General features: G+C 45.6%; 1 protein-coding gene across 1 annotated transcript in view; it reads left to right on the forward strand.

The window, feature by feature from the left end:
* Positions 1–17,418, forward strand: part of pctp (phosphatidylcholine transfer protein) — a 38,795-nt gene extending 21,377 nt beyond the window's left edge. Inside the window, exons 4-6 of the mRNA XM_068058619.1 lie at positions 697–862; positions 11,355–11,422; positions 15,235–17,418. Coding sequence (XP_067914720.1) covers positions 697–862; positions 11,355–11,422; positions 15,235–15,315 — 315 coding nt within the window. The 3' untranslated portion in view covers positions 15,316–17,418. The remainder of the gene's footprint in view (positions 1–696; positions 863–11,354; positions 11,423–15,234) is intronic.
* The last annotated feature ends 460 nt before the right edge of the window (positions 17,419–17,878 follow it).

Raw genomic sequence — 17,878 nt, forward strand, 5'->3', positions numbered from 1 at the left:
CAGCCACATCAGTGAGAGCACCAGCCTTCACTCAGGGAGTGAGAAGCTGCTCGTGGCCTGTTCTCTCACCAGTCACGACAACCAGCTTCTGGGAGCAGGTCTCTGAGCTGCCTCATTGCTTTCGGATGTGTAACCCAGGTACGCACTTTAAAGAATGGGAGCAAATGACTTAAAGTGCAGTGACACCTTGTTTAAAAAAAAAATGTTCATCACTGATTGTTGCAGAGGATACCATTGTGTTGTGGTTCTGTTAATGGATTTGTAATCTAGAGTACAAGGTTCAAATCCTAACATGGCTATTTGAGAATAAAAATAATTTAAAATCTGGACATAGTGACCATGAAACTGTTGGATTGTCATTAAATACCCACCTGGTTCTTAAATGTCCTGCCATCCTTCCCTGATCTGGGCCTAAATGTGACTCTAGACCCACATCAATGTGGTTGACTCTGAAGTGGCCATTTGAACCGCTCAGTTGCATCAATCTGCTGGGAATGGGCAGTAACAAAGGATATGTTGCATTAAAAATGACTAAAGTCCATCTATATTGTTTTCTACCATCCTGGTAGTCACAATGATGATGGAGTTCTTGACGAATAAATGCAGCCTCGTCGGTCTTGCCCACATCCCACGAATGAACAAAATGTGTAATCATTTTATGACCAAGAATGTTTCTTTCCCTAACTTCGTCCTCAGTATGTTTACGTTCGTGAGCGTCATGACTTGGATATCAATGAACGAAAGATTTGGGTGATTGTGGCAAAATCTGTGCAGGGTTTACCAGCGAAATCTGGCATCATCAGAGTGGAGGACTATCATCAAACCTTGGCTCTGGAGGGTGATGGTAAACAAGGCACCAAAGGTACCACTGAGAGATCTTCAGCTCAGTATATTCTACCACAAGAACTCGCAAATGTTTAATAAATGAGCATTTTTCATACTTTGTCCGTCTGAACTGTGAGTTGTGAAATAACGAATGGATTATGACCTTCCAGGTTGATTAGTGTCTAGTGAGATTATTTTGAGCTATGTACCACTAGATGAAGTACAGGTGGGTATAGGTCTGTCACTGTATAACACAGGGCACTAGTATTATATGGTATTTACAGAAACAGGCCATTTGGCCCAACAGGTCCATGTTGGTGGGGCCGGGTCTGTCACTGCAAAACACTGGGGTAAAGTGCTGTTAGGGACAGTTCTGTCACTGCACCAAACTGATGGAGCTGCGGGCAGACGAGTCCCCAGGTCCTGATTGACTTCATCCTAGGGTCTTAAAAGAGGTGGCTAATGATGTAGTAGATGCATTGATAATTTTTCAAAATTCCCTAGTTTCTGGAAAGGTTCCATGAGACTGGAAAGTAGCAAATATAACCCCTCTATTTAAGAAGTAGGGGGGAGGCAGAAAACAGGTAACTATAGGCCAGTTAGCTTGAAGTCTGTCGTGGGGAAGGTGTTCGAATCGATCATTAAGGAGATTGTAGCTGGGCACTTAGAAAAACTCAAGGTAATCGGGAATAGTCAGCATGGTTTTGAGAAAGGGAAATCATGTTTAACCAACTTTTGGGGTTCTTTGAAGGAATGACGTGTGCTGTGGTTAAAGGGAAGCCCGATGACGTACTGTACTTGGATTTCCAGAAGGCATTTGACAAGGTGCCACATAAAAGGTTATTGCGCAAAAATAGGAGCTCATGGTGTCGGGGGTAACATATTAGCAGGGATAGAGTATTGACTGGCTGGCAGAAAGCAGAGAGTATACATAAATGGATCTCTTTCTGATTGGCAGGATGTGACGAGTGGAGTCCTGTAGGGATCTATGCTGGGCCTCAACTTTTTACAATTTATATCAATGACTTAGATGAGGGGAATGATGACATGGTAACTAAATTTGCAGATGAGACAAAGATAGGGAGAAAAGTATATTGTGAAAAGGACAGACGGAGCTTGCAGACTTATATAGATAGGATGAGTGAGTGGGCAAAAATCTGGCAGATGGAGTATAATGTGGGAAAATGTGAGGTTGTTCACTTTGGCAGGAAGAATAAAAAAGCCGAGTATTACTTAAACGGAGAATGACTGCAAAATTCAGAGATGCAGAGGGATCTAGGTGTTCTAGTGCATGAGTTACAAAAAGTTAGTATGTCGGTAATAAAGAAGGCTAATGGAATCCTTTCCTTTATTGCGAGAGGAATTGAAAATAAAAGTAAGGATGTTATGCTTCAGTTATACAGGGCATTGGTGAGATCACATCTCAAAAACTGTGTGCAGTATTGGTCTCATTTAAGGATGGATGTGAATGCGTTGGAGGCGGTTCAGCAGAGGTTTACTAGTTTGATTTCTTGCCAAGAGTGGGTTGTCCTATGAGGAAAGGTTGGATGGACTGGGCTTGTTTTCACTGGAGTTTATAAGAGTGAGGGGAGACTTGATTGAAGTTTATAAGATCCTCAACAGTCTTGACAAGGTGGATATGGAAAGGATGCTTCCTCTTGTGGATGAGTCCAGAACTAGGGGGCACTGTTTCAAAATTAGGGGTCACCCTGTTAGGACAGATGAGGAGAAATTTTTTTTGAGGGTTGTGCGACTCTGGGACTCTGCCTCAGAAGATAGTGGAGGCGGGGTCTTTGAATATTTTTAAGGTGGAGGTGGATAGATTCTTGTTAGGCAAAGGAATCCAAGGTTATCGGGGGTAGATGGGAGTGTGGAATTCGAAACACAAACAGATCAGCCATGATCTTATTGAATGGCAGAGCAGGCTAGAGGGGCCGAATGGCCTACTCTGCTCCTAATTCGTATGCTTGTATACCATAGTACAGTACTGGTGGGGACAGGTCTGTCACTGTATAGCACTGGGGTACAGTACTGGTGGGGACAGGTCTGTCACTGTATAACACTGGGGTACAGTACTGGTGGGGACAGATCTGTCACTGTATAACACGGGTACTGTACTGGTGGGGACAGGTCTGTCACTATAACACTGGTACAGTACTGGTGGGGACAGGTCTGTCACTGTATAACACAGATACTGTACTGGTGGGGACAGGTCTGTCACTATAACATGGGTACAGTACTGGTGGGGACAGGTCTGTTACTGTATTATATTGGGATACAGTACTGGTGGGGACAGGTCTGTTACTGTATAACATGGGTACAGTACTGGTGGGGACAGGTCTGTCACTGTATAACACGGGTACAGTACGGGTGGGGACAGGTCTGTCACAGTATAACACAGATACTGTACTGGTGGGGACAGGTCTGTCGCTATAAAACGGGTACAGTACTGGTGGGGACAGGTCTGTCACTGTATAACACGGGTACAGTACTGGTGGGGACAGGTCTGTTACTGTATAACACGGGTACAGTACTGGTGGGGACAGGTCTGTCACTATAACATGGGTACAGTACTGGTGGGGACAGGTCTGTTACTGTCTTATATTGGGATACAGTACTGGTGGGGACAGGTCTGTTACTGTATAACATGGGTACAGTACTGGTGTGGACAGGTCTGTCACTGTATAACATGGGTACAGTACTGGTGTGGACAGGTCTGTTACTGTATAACATGGGTACAGTATTGGTGGGGACAGGTCTGTCACTATAACATTGGGATACAGTACTGGTGGGGACAGGTCTGTCACTATAACATTGGGATACAGTACTGGTGGGGACAGGTCTGTCACTGTACAACATGGGTACAGTACTGGTGGGGACAGGTCTGTCACTGTATAACACGGGTACAGTACTGGTGGGGACAGGTCTGTCACTATAACATGGGTACAGTACTGGTGGGGACAGGTCTGTTACTGTCTTATATTGGGATACAGTACTGGTGGGGACAGGTCTGTTACTGTATAACATGGGTACAGTACTGGTGTGGACAGGTCTGTCACTGTATAACACTGGGGTACAGTACTGGTGGGGACAGATCTGTCACTGTATAACACAGATACTGTACTGGTGGGGACAGGTCTGTCACTATAACATGGGTGCAGTACTGGTGGGGACAGGTCTGTCACTGTATAACACGGGTGCAGTACTGGTGGGGACAGGTCTGTCACTGTATAACACAGATACTGTACTGGTGGGGACAGGTCTGTCACTATAAAACGGGTACAGTACTGGTGGGGACAGGTCTGTCACTGTATAGCACTGGGGTACAGTACTGGTGGGGACAGGTCTGTCACTGTATAACACTGGGGTACAGTACTGGTGGGGACAGATCTGTCACTGTATAACACAGATACTGTACTGGTGGGGACAGGTCTGTCACTATAACATGGGTGCAGTACTGGTGGGGACAGGTCTGTCACTGTATAACACGGGTGCAGTACTGGTGGGGACAGGTCTGTCACTGTATAACACAGATACTGTACTGGTGGGGACAGGTCTGTCACTATAAAACGGGTACAGTACTGGTGGGGACAGGTCTGTCACTGTATAACACGGGTACAGTACTGGTGGGGACAGGTCTGTTACTGTATAACACGGGTACAGTACTGGTGGGGACAGGTCTGTCACTATAACATGGGTACAGTACTGGTGGGGACAGGTCTGTTACTGTCTTATATTGGGATACAGTACTGTTGGGGACAGGTCTGTTACTGTATAACATGGGTACAGTACTGGTGGGGACAGGTCTGTTACTGTATAACATGGGTACAGTACTGGTGGGGACAGGTCTGTTACTGTATAACATGGGTACAGTACTGGTGGAGACAGGTCTGTTACTGTATAACACGGGTACAGTACTGGTGGGGACAGGTCTGTCACTATAACATGGGTACAGTACTGGTGGGGACAGGTCTGTTACTGTACAACATGGATACAGTACTGGTGGGGACAGGTCTGTTACTGTATAACATGGGTACAGTACTGGTGTGGACAGGTCTGTCACTGTATAACATTGGGATATAGTACTGGTGGGGACAGGTCTGTCACTATAACATGGGTACAGTACTGGTGGGGACAGGTCTGTCACTATAACATTGGGATACAGTACTGGTGGGGACAGGTCTGTTACTGTATTATATTGGGATACAGTACTGGTGGGGACAGGTCTGTTACTGTATAACATGGGTACAGTACTGGTGGGGACAGGTCTGTTACTGTATAACATGGGTACAGTACTGGTGGGGACAGGTCTGTTACTGTATTATATTGGGATACAGTACTGGTGGGGACAGGTCTGTTACTGTATTATATTGGGATACAGTACTGGTGGGGACAGGTCTGTTACTGTATTATATTGGGATACAGTACTGGTGGGGACAGGTCTGTTACTGTATAACATGGGTACAGTACTGGTGGAGACAGGTCTGTTACTGTATAACACGGGTACAGTACTGGTGGGGACAGGTCTGTCACTATAACATGGGTACAGTACTGGTGGGGACAGGTCTGTTACTGTACAACATGGATACAGTACTGGTGGGGACAGGTCTGTTACTGTATAACATGGGTACAGTACTGGTGTGGACAGGTCTGTCACTGTATAACATTGGGATATAGTACTGGTGGGGACAGGTCTGTCACTATAACATGGGTACAGTACTGGTGGGGACAGGTCTGTCACTATAACATTGGGATACAGTACTGGTGGGGACAGGTCTGTCACTGTATAACACAGATACTGTACTGGTGGGGACAGGTCTGTCACTATAACATGGGTACAGTACTGGTGGGGACAGGTCTGTTACTGTATTATATTGGGATACAGTACTGGTGGGGGCAGGTCTGTTACTGTATTATATTGGGATACAGTACTGGTGGGGACAGGTCTGTTACTGTATTATATTGGGATACAGTACTGGTGGGGACAGGTCTGTTACTGTATTATATTGGGATACAGTACTGGTGGGGACAGGTCTGTTACTGTATAACATGGGTACAGTACTGGTGGGGACAGGTCTGTTACTGTATAACATGGGTACAGTACTGGTGGGGACAGGTCTGTCACTGTATAACACTGGTACAGTACTGGTGGGGACAGGTCTGTCACTGTATAACACAGATACTGTACTGGTGGGGACAGGTCTGTCACTATAAAACGGGTACAGTACTGGTGGGGACAGGTCTGTTACTGTATAACATGGGTACAGTACTGGTGGGGACAGGTCTGTCACTGTATAACACTGGTACAGTACTGGTGGGGACAGGTCTGTCACTGTATAACACAGATACTGTACTGGTGGGGACAGGTCTGTCACTATAAAACGGGTACAGTACTGGTGGGGACAGGTCTGTTACTGTATAACATGGGTACAGTACTGGTGGGGACAGGTCTGTTACTGTATAACATGGGTACAGTACTGGTGGGGACAGGTCTGTTACTGTATAACATGGGTACAGTACTGGTGGGGACAGGTCTGTCACTGTATAACACTGGTACAGTACTGGTGGGGACAGGTCTGTTACTGTATAACATGGGTACAGTACTGGTGGGGACAGGTCTGTTACTGTATAACATGGGTACAGTACTGGTGGGGACAGGTCTGTTACTGTATAACATGGGTACAGTACTGGTGGGGACAGGTCTGTCACTGTATAACACTGGTACAGTACTGGTGGGGACAGGTCTGTCACTATAAAACGGGTACAGTACTGGTGGGGACAGGTCTGTTACTGTATAACACGGGTACAGTACTGGTGGGGACAGGTCTGTCACTGTATAACACGGGTGCAGTACTGGTGGGGACAGGTCTGTCACTGTATAACATTGGGATACAGTACTTGTGGGGACAGGTCTGTCACTATAACATGGGTACAGTACTGGTGGGGACAGGTCTGTCACTATAACATTGGGATACAGTACTGGTGGGGACAGGTCTGTCACTGTACAACATGGGTACAGTACTGGTGGGGACAGGTCTGTTACTGTATAACACGGGTACAGTACTGGTGGGGACAGGTCTGTCACTGTATAACACGTGGACAGTACTGGTGGGGACAGGTCTGTCACTGTATAACACAGATACTGTACTGGTGGGGACAGGTCTGTCACTGTATTATATTGGGATACAGTACTGGTGGGGACAGGTCTGTTACTGTATTATATTGGGATACAGTACTGGTGGGGACAGGTCTGTTACTGTATAACACGGGTACAGTACTGGTGGGGACAGGTCTGTCACTGTATAACACGTGGACAGTACTGGTGGGGACAGGTCTGTCACTGTATAACACAGATACTGTACTGGTGGGGACAGGTCTGTCACTGTATTATATTGGGATACAGTACTGGTGGGGACAGGTCTGTTACTGTATTATATTGGGATACAGTACTGGTGGGGACAGGTCTGTTACTGTATAACATGGGTACAGTACTGGTGGGGACAGGTCTGTTACTGTATTATATTGGGATACAGTACTGGTGGGGACAGGTCTGTTACTGTATTATATTGGGATACAGTACTGGTGGGGACAGGTCTGTTACTGAATTATATTGGGATACAGTACTGGTGGGGACAGGTCTGTTACTGTATAATATTGGGATACAGTACTGGTGGGGACAGGTCTGTTACTGTATAACATGGGTACAGTACTGGTGGGGACAGGTCTGTTACTGTATAACATGGGTACAGTACTGGTGGGGACAGGTCTGTCACTGTATAACACTGGTACAGTACTGGTGGGGACAGGTCTGTCACTGTATAACACAGATACTGTACTGGTGGGGACAGGTCTGTCACTATAAAACGGGTACAGTACTGGTGGGGACAGGTCTGTTACTGTATAACATGGGTACAGTACTGGTGGGGACAGGTCTGTTACTGTATAACATGGGTACAGTACTGGTGGGGACAGGTCTGTTACTGTATAACATGGGTACAGTACTGGTGGGGGCAGGTCTGTTACTGTATAACATGGGTACAGTACTGGTGGAGACAGGTCTGTTACTGTATAACATGGGTACAGTACTGGTGGGGACAGGTCTGTTACTGTATAACATGGGTACAGTACTGATGGGGACAGGTTTGTCACTGTATAACACGGGTACAGTACTGGTGGGGACAGGTCTGTCACTGTATAACACGGGGACAGTACTGGTGGGGACAGGTCTGTCACTGTATAACACAGATACTGTACTGGTGGGGACAGGTCTGTCACTATAAAACGGGTACAGTACTGGTGGGGACAGGTCTGTTAATGTATTATCTTGGGATACAGTACTGGTGGGGACAGGTCTGTTACTGTACAACATGGGTACAGTGCTGGTGGGGACAGGTCTGTTACTGTATAACATGGGTACAGTACTGGTGGGGACAGGTCTGTTACTGTATAACATGGGTACAGTACTGGTGGGGACAGGACTGTCACTGTATAACATGGGTACAGTACTGGTGGGGACAGGTCTGTCACTGTATAACACAGATACTGTACTGGTGGGGACAGGTCTGTCACTATAAAACGGGTACAGTACTGGTGGGGACAGGTCTGTCACTATATAACACGGGTACAGTACTGGTGGGGACAGGTCTGTTACTGTATAACGGGTACAGTACTGGTGGGGACAGGTCTGTCACTAACATGGGTACAGTACTGGTGGGGACAGGTCTGTTACTGTATAACATGGGTACAGTACTGGTGTGGACAGGTCTGTCACTGTATAACATTGGGATATAGTACTGGTGGGGACAGGTCTGTCACTATAACATGGGTACAGTACTGGTGGGGACAGGTCTGTCACTATAACATTGGGATACAGTACTGGTGGGGACAGGTCTGTTACTGTATAACACGGGTACAGTACTGGTGGGGACAGGTCTGTCACTGTATAACATTTGGGATACAGTACTGGTGGGGAAAGGTCTGTCACTGTATAACATGGGTACAGTACTGGTGGGGACAGGTCTGTTACTGTATAACATGGGTACAGTACTGGTGGGGACAGGTCTGTTACTGTATAACATGGGTACAGTACTGGTGGAGACAGGTCTGTTACTGTATTATATTGGGATACAGTACTGGTGGGGACAGGTCTGTTACTGTATTATATTGGGATACAGTACTGGTGGGGACAGGTCTGTTACTGTATAACATGGGTACAGTACTGGTGGAGACAGGTCTGTTACTGTATAACACGGGTACAGTACTGGTGGGGACAGGTCTGTTACTGTACAACATGGATACAGTACTGGTGGGGACAGGTCTGTTACTGTATAACATGGGTACAGTACTGGTGTGGACAGGTCTGTCACTGTATAACATTGGGATATAGTACTGGTGGGGACAGGTCTGTCACTATAACATGGGTACAGTACTGGTGGGGACAGGTCTGTCACTATAACATTGGGATACAGTACTGGTGGGGACAGGTCTGTCACTGTATAACACAGATACTGTACTGGTGGGGACAGGTCTGTCACTATAACATGGGTACAGTACTGGTGGGGACAGGTCTGTTACTGTATAACATGGGTACAGTACTGGTGGGGACAGGTCTGTTACTGTATAACATGGGTACAGTACTGGTGGGGGCAGGTCTGTTACTGTATAACATGGGTACAGTACTGGTGGGGACAGGTCTGTTACTGTATAACATGGGTACAGTACTGGTGGGGACAGGTCTGTTACTGTATAACATGGGTACAGTACTGATGGGGACAGGTCTGTCACTGTATAACACGGGTACAGTACTGGTGGGGACAGGTCTGTCACTGTATAACACGGGGACAGTACTGGTGGGGACAGGTCTGTCACTGTATAACACAGATACTGTACTGGTGGGGACAGGTCTGTCACTATAAAACGGGTACAGTACTGGTGGGGACAGGTCTGTTACTGTATTATCTTGGGATACAGTACTGCTGGGGACAGGTCTGTTACTGTATAACGGGTACAGTACTGGTGGGGACAGGTCTGTTACTGTATAACATGGGTACAGTACTGGTGGGGACAGGTCTGTTACTGTATAACATGGGTACAGTACTGATGGGGACAGGTCTGTCACTGTACAACATGGGTACAGTGCTGGTGGGGACAGGTCTGTTACTGTATAACATGGGTACAGTACTGGGGGACAGGTCTGTTACTGTATAACACAGATACTGTACTGGTGGGGACAGGTCTGTCACTATAAAACGGGTACAGTACTGGTGGGGACAGGTCTGTCACTGTATAACACGGGTACAGTACTGGTGGAGACAGGTCTGTTACTGTATAACGGGTACAGTACTGGTGGGGACAGGTCTGTCACTATAACATGGGTACAGTACTGGTGGGGACAGGTCTGTTACTGTATAACATGGGTACAGTACTGGTGTGGACAGGTCTGTCACTGTATAACATTGGGATATAGTACTGGTGGGGACAGGTCTGTCACTATAACATGGGTACAGTACTGGTGGGGACAGGTCTGTCACTATAACATTTGGGATACAGTACTGGTGGGGACAGGTCTGTCACTGTATAACATGGGTACAGTACTGGTGGGGACAGGTCTGTCACTGTATAACATTGGGATACAGTACTGGTGGGGACAGGTCTGTCACTGTATAACACTGGTACAGTACTGGTGGGGACAGGTCTGTTACTGTATAACATGGGTACAGTACTGGTGGGGACAGGACTGTCACTGTATAACATGGGTACAGTACTGGTGGGGACAGGTCTGTCACTGTGTAACATTTGGGATACAGTACTGGTGGGGACAGGTCTGTCACTGTATAACATGGGTACAGTACTGGTGGGGACAGGTCTGTCACTGTATAACATTGGGATACAGTACTGGTGGGGACAGGTCTGTCACTGTATAACACTGGTACAGTACTGGTGGGGACAGGTCTGTTACTGTATAACATGGGTACAGTACTGGAGGGGACAAGTCTGTTACTGTATAACGTGTACAGTACTGGAGGGGACAGGTCTGTTACTGTATAACGTGTACAGTACTGGAGGGGACAGGTCTGTCACTGTATAACATGGGTACAGTACTGGAGGGGACAGGTCTGTCACTGTATAACATGGGTACAGTGCTGGAGGGGACAGGTCTGTTACTGTATAACATGGGTACAGTACTGGTGGGGACAAGTCTGTCACTGTATAACATGGGTACAGTACTGGTGGGGACAGGTCTGTCACTGTATAACGGGTACAGTACTGGAGAGGACAGGTCTGTTACTGTATAACACTGGGGTACAGTACTGGTGGGGACAGGTCTGTCACCCGTGGCATTGGTGGAAGCAATTAGAGATGATGGTCACAGACATTCCTTGCCTTAACCCAGCAAAGTTCCAAGTCAAATTCTGTAAGATCCTTGCCTATTTGGTCAGTCATTTTATCATTCTAAATTGCTTGATAAATATAGTTTGTAAAAGAATTGGTATATATTCTGATTTATACCTGGTGTTTTATTCTTTCAGTGTTTATGCATTATTTCGATAACCCTGGGGGTATGATCCCAACCTTCCTTGTTAACTGGGCAGCAAAGGTAAGTGAATGTTTTCTTACAGTGATATGCTGGCTTTATATATAAGAAGTGTGTTGCTGTGTAAGGAATGAATGTTTTCAGCTCATAACTATGCACAAGGAACAGTAGCCGGAGCTGAAGAATCTTCTGCTTTTGTGTGAGAATGTTAAACATGGGTTAGAATCCTCGGCCAGCTCCTATTTCTGGAACTGTGGTGCAGTCGAATGGGGGAGAGAATGGAGGTCTGTTCCTTCACAGAAGTAGCTCACCTCAAGCAGAGTGGCAGTAGGTGTTCAAGGGGGGGAAATCAGTCTCCTGATTACTATCCTGAGATACCTGACCTGGGCCAGACCTGACTGTGGTGACCTACATTGTGGAATAGCTTACCAGAAGTCTCCATCTAGACTCAGACCTGACAGAAATAGAGAGTGACTGAGCTATTACGAAAGAAGAATCTGTACCTTCAAGAGAAAATAGCAGGAATAATAAATTGTAATTAAAGGGTGTTACGATCAGGTAAGGAGGGGTCCAAGGGCTTCCCTCTTGTCCCTCTCCATGTTTGACCGTAACAGGTTTTAATTATTTTTTTTATATTGGATGTACCGGCCAATTCAGTGAGTGTTTGTTTATTTACGTGCTATGATCATAAAAAGAACCAATCAGACAGGTTTTCTTGAGTTTAACCAAGAAAGATGTTAGCTTTATTGTACTTAAACTGATCTAAGTAAAATAATAACTACACTTCAACTTTCACAGACACACACTCGAGGTTCACACACACAAATAGGTTACAGAGTGGTGAAGGGTAGATTGGTTGCGTTAGAGTCCGTAGGAAAAAAAGGGGTATACAGTCTGTGGAGTTTGGTGATTTGGCTGGCTTCCAGCTGAATCCGGTGGTCCTGAGGCTTTTGGTTAGAGGAGATAGATTGTTGATTTGGTGGGTCTCTTGGAGATGGTGATGTGGATGATTTCCTTCAAGGGGTCTCTGGTTGCAGTCAGAGTATGCAGCGGTAGTCAAGCAGGGATCGAAGCTTGCAAGCTGGAATGGAGACAGAGAGAATGGAGAATGCACTTGTCAGAGTCCAGATGCATCTATCTGTACAGTCTTCCAGGCGGGGAATTTGGTAGCAATCAGCTCTTTCTGTAATCGAAGCAGAGCTTTGTTGAGCCATTGGGCTTTGGCACCAGCACAGTGGGGAACTCCAACTGCTCTGACTGGGCTCAATCAGTTGGTGCTCCAGCATATACTGAATTTCCTCCTGAACCTGAGTCAGTTTCTTGGGACCTAGGCGATAGGGATTTTGATTTATGGGAGGGGTCTCCTGCATCCACATTGTGTAGGGTTGTGTACTCTGGTTTGTCCCTGCGGATCCCTTTCAATGCTGTGAGCAGCCTTGTTCGGTCTCCTCTCTGTTCTGTGTTTAAATAGACTGCAAACATACGAATCAGGAGCAGGAGTAGGCCATTCGGCCCTTCAAGCCTGCTCTGCCATTCAGTAAGTTCTTGGCTGAACTGATTACTCCACATTTCACCTACCCCCGATAACCTTTCACCCCCTTGCTTATCAAGAATCTATCTACCTCTGCCTTAAAAATATTCAAAGACTCTGCTTCCACTGCCTTTTGATGAAGAGAGTTCCAAAGACTCACGACCCTCTGAGAAAAAATTTCTCCTCATCTCTGTCTTAAATGGGCGACCCCTTATTTTTAAACAGTGACCCCAGTTCTAGATTCTCCCACAAGGGGAAACGTCCTTTCCACATCCACCCTGTCAAGACCTCTCAAGATCTTGTATGTTTCAATCAAGTCGCCTTTTACTCTTCTAAACTCCAGTGGATACAAGCCCAACCCTGTCCAATCTTTCCTCATAAGACGACCCGCCCATTCCAGGTATTAGTCAAGTAAACCTTCTCTGAACTGCCTCCAACGCATTTACATCCTTCCTTAAATAAGGAGACCAGTACTGTACACAGTACTCCAGATGTGGTCTCACCAATACCCTGTATAACTGAAGCATAACCTCCCTACTTTTGTATTCAATTCCCCTCGTGATAAATAATAACATTCTATTAGCTTTCCTAATTTCGTACTGTACCTGCATACTAACCTTTTGTGATTCATGCACTAGGACACCCAGATCCCTCTGCATCTCAGAGCTCTGCAATCTCTCTCCATTTAGATAATATGCTTTTTTTATTCTTCCTGCCAAAGTGGACAATTTCACACTTTCACACATTATACTCCATTTGCCAGATCTTTGCCCACTCACTTAACCTATCTATATCCCTTCGTAGCCTCCTTATGTCCTCTTCACAAGTTACTTTCCCAGTTGGGTCTGCACTTGTCAGAGTCCAGATGTGTCTCAGCCTGTTGCAGAGAAACACCAGCTTGAAGCACAGATGGAGGGGCTTGTCACATAACAGTCACCCAGTGATTCAAGCACAGTAGTTAACAGTGCATTTCTTTTTGCAACTAAAACAGCCCATGTTTGGGGATCCCTTTCTCACAACCAGGGTCCCATTGTTCAGGTAATAGCCTTGATGCCTTGCTTATGGGAACAGGCAGTTACCTTAAATTTCCCAGGTCTTGGTTCTTGCTAGGACAGGGCAGACACTTTCTCACCTCATAGGCCTTGCAATGTTGGATACAGTGTTCCATATTAAGTGGCCATCTTAAGCTGCTAGCAAAGTCATCTTTTATCTGTTCCTTTTTAATTTCTTTTAAAAATAAATAAATTTGGGTCTCCAGTCAGTGGATTAAAAATTATCACATTGATGTGACAGATGTCTCATGTATTTTGTTCAGGAAGGAGTGAAATGAGCACTCAAGACAGTAGCCATGGAGACACACTAAATCTCTCATCTTTGAGGCAGGTGCCAATGAGATGGGTCTGTTTATAAATTACACACAAACTAGTTCTGTACCTCTTTAGCTTTTCTATTCTCTGTGTTTAGCATGCGCTTGCAGAAGAGGGAGATAATCTGCGCACAGCCTGATCCCAGTCTGAGTACATTCAGGAGTGGTAACACAAGAATTAGGAGCAGGAGTAGACCACATGGCCCATCGAGCCTGCTCCGCTATTCAATATGATCATGGCTGATCCGAGGATTCAATTCCACTTCCCTGCCTGCTCCCCATATCCAACCCTCTGGGGTAGAGAATTCCAAAGATTCATAACCCTCTGCGTGAAGTAATTTCTCCTCATCTCAGTTCTAAATGATCAGCCCCTTATCCTGAGACTTTACTTCCCTGTTCTTGATTTCCTGATCAGCAGAAACAAACAATCTCCCTATCCAACCCCTTCAGAATCTTGTTTCTTTCAATGAGATCGCCTCTTCTAAACTCCAGAGAATACAGGGCCAATTTACTCAGCCTGTCATCATAGGATAACCCCCTCATCCCAGGGACCAATCTAGTGAACCTTCACTGCACTGCCTCCAATACAAGTATATCCTTTCTTAAATGTGGAGACCAAAACTGCACACAGTATTCCAGATGTGGTCTCACCAAAACCCTGTACAGTTGTAGCAAGATTTCCTTATACCTGTACTCCAATCCCCTTGCAATAAAGGTCAACAGGCCGCTTGCTGTACCTGCATGCTAACTTCCTGTGTTACTTGTACAAGCACACCCAAGTCTCTTTTTGAACATCAACACCTACAAGTTGCACACTTAGAGTGGATCTAGATTGAGGGACTGCACTATGGCTGATATCACTCTCTGCTCCTCCCTTAACATGGAATGGCTGTTGTTCAGAGCTGTGATCATTGTTTTGCACATTTAAACTTTGGAAAACTTGTTTCAGATTGATAACATAATTGTGTTTTTCCATAGACTGGAGTGCCTTCCTTTCTGAAAGACCTGCAGACAGCTTGTGCTAACTACCCTGCATACTGCAAGAAATCTGGGAAATAATCATTATACTACTGACTGAGTCAATACTAGATGAGATGACAAGGAGACTTGTCCCAACTTTTGTACTTTTTGCTTTACTGGTTGATTGTGACTGGACTGGACTGTGTGTTTTGGAGCAGTGGGAAATTATCTCCCCAGTAATACTGTCTCCATTCATCTGCACTGTATATACTGCATCATGCTGCTAGCATCCCTATCTGACCAATTCTTGGTGCCATCACTGAATGAGTGACAGTGAACATTATGAAATGGCCACCCTGTTAACACAGGGTGAAACTGCACTTTCCTGAGGAGGCTGAAGTTCTGCACCCTCAGTTACCCACGATGGTCACGCTGAGGGAGGGGTGGGAATAAATGGCAGGCCTGGACATGAGGTTTCCTTGAATGGAGCATGGGGGGATGGAAATTATCACAGTAACTTAATCTCATTCAGACTTCACTCTCCTGTCTCCTGGTATTTTAACAAAGTTTGTCATTGGCCCAAGCACTGGAGGCAGCTCTCCAGCTGCCCTCTTGGTTAGGCTGTGTATTGTAGGGAGACCTTAAGTGAAAGGGATGACATAGTATTAATGAATATTGCTGACCTTCTCCTGGATTTAAGTCTGCAAAATTTCCATCACCCACCCCCTGCTGTGCCTCCTACAGTCTATATCTTAGGGATTGAGCTGGGCCTATTGTGCATTTGAAGCCCACGTGTAGAAAGCAGTGTGGTCAAGGGTGCACTCTGGTTGAAGAAACTGTAGCTGTCCTCAGTAGCGATAAGGATTGATTATAAAATATCAGCTCCTTGGATAAAGTTTACATTCTGTCACTGCCAGTTCTAACTGGGTTCCGGAGAACAACTAAATGCTGATATTCACACGAGTTTTGACTCATGGCAGCAGACACTGCTTATTGATTCAATGCCGAATGATCGTTTATAACTGTGTAAATCACAGTGCTAAACTCCAGGTACTACTGAGAACTTTTTACTTATCCACAAGTACTAACATGCATCTCATTACTTGTTGCTGCAGCAATAATTACTTTTGGCTTCCATTAATCCTTACTCACCTGAAGCAGCGGAATGCCTGTGGAAGTGAGAGGGGCTTTGGCTCCTTAGTGTCAATGTGCAGCATGTAGTTTCAGTGAGTACTGGGACAATGCTGTCGTGTCTTTACATATATATCCTGATGGACTATTGCACACTTTCTATGTGAAATTATGAATGTAAATCTTTAGCATATTTCTCGCCATCCACCTGAATGATCTGATTACTAAGTACCCACTTCCCTATCAGATGGAGCATATCCCTGGCTGGTCTCTTATCAGAGTGCACGGCACATGTGTGATACGCTTACACTCCCTGAATGGTCCTTCTTGAAAGAGAGTGTTGAACACTGACTTTTAGGCAGCTGCTAATATTTGGGTACTTACACTTCATTCTCATCTCAATGGTCATACGATGTTGACTCCATTCTCTGGATGATCCAGGCCATGCACCAAGGCTATGCACTATCTCATTATTGCCTTGCCTTAGCAATCAGACCCTTGGCTGCTAGCATTCTGGACTGTCTGGCTAGGAACGGAACAGGTTCTGTTATCTGTGACTGTCACTTAGTGAGCCCAGATCACACCCCACATTGGGAGCAGTTTATAAGACAGACAGAACCTTTCTACATCCCACAGGATCTTTCTGCCCTATTTCATCCCAGCCCCTTCTACATCCTTAAGCCTCAGAAATCCCATCCTCTCCCCTTCACCATTTTGTTATCCTTCTGTGCACCCCATGATTAAACCCTGAGTAAAGCCCTCTCCTGTTCCCTCTGGCAGTGAGTGTTACCTTGAGCCCTGGCTGTTCAAACTCTTTCTAGGTTGCTCACACTAGAATTATTCAGTCCCTCCCTGGCCTTGTTGTTTTCTTTGTCGTTTTCTCTCCATTTAAACCCAACCAACCAAGAGGTATGTATAGTTCCCTTCCTTATCTTCAGCACTTTGCTCTATTAGTTTCCAACTTCCTAATGTTTTTTTTTGAATCAAGTGTTTTGTGCCAAATCTGTTCCTTTTGTTTAGATGGTCCCAGTCATGCATTCTATTTGTTTTCCTGAAACTTCATAATTAAAAGTTAAATAAAAAATTCTGTGTCCTTTGTTTGCTGTGGGTCTGAGGGGCGTTCTGAATGAGGTATGTCCCTGCTTGGTATGAGGGGGTTATCTCCCTAGTTTCAGCAAGTGCCTGTCTTGGAATGTCTGCTGAGATGAGATGACTCTAGGAAGCTGGTGTCCAGCACTGTAACCTTTGACCTAGTTCAAGAAGTTAAAACAAAATCAGAGCTTCTGTTTCAACAATAACTTCCATTTAGATAGCACCTTTAACATAATGTTCCAAGATGCATCACAGGACCATTATCAGACAAAATTTGACTTGACCCATGTGAGTTTTAAGTTCTTTCATGGGATGTAGGTGTCACTGGGTAGGTCAGCATTTATTGCCCATTCTAAATGCTGTCGAGAAGGTGGTGGTGACGCAGGTGCCCAAAACCTTGGCCAAATTGGTAAGTTGCTCCTCACCTAAAGGAGCAGTG

This window comes from Heterodontus francisci, chromosome 26 (assembly GCF_036365525.1).
Source record: "Heterodontus francisci isolate sHetFra1 chromosome 26, sHetFra1.hap1, whole genome shotgun sequence".
Lineage (NCBI taxonomy): Eukaryota > Metazoa > Chordata > Chondrichthyes > Heterodontiformes > Heterodontidae > Heterodontus > Heterodontus francisci.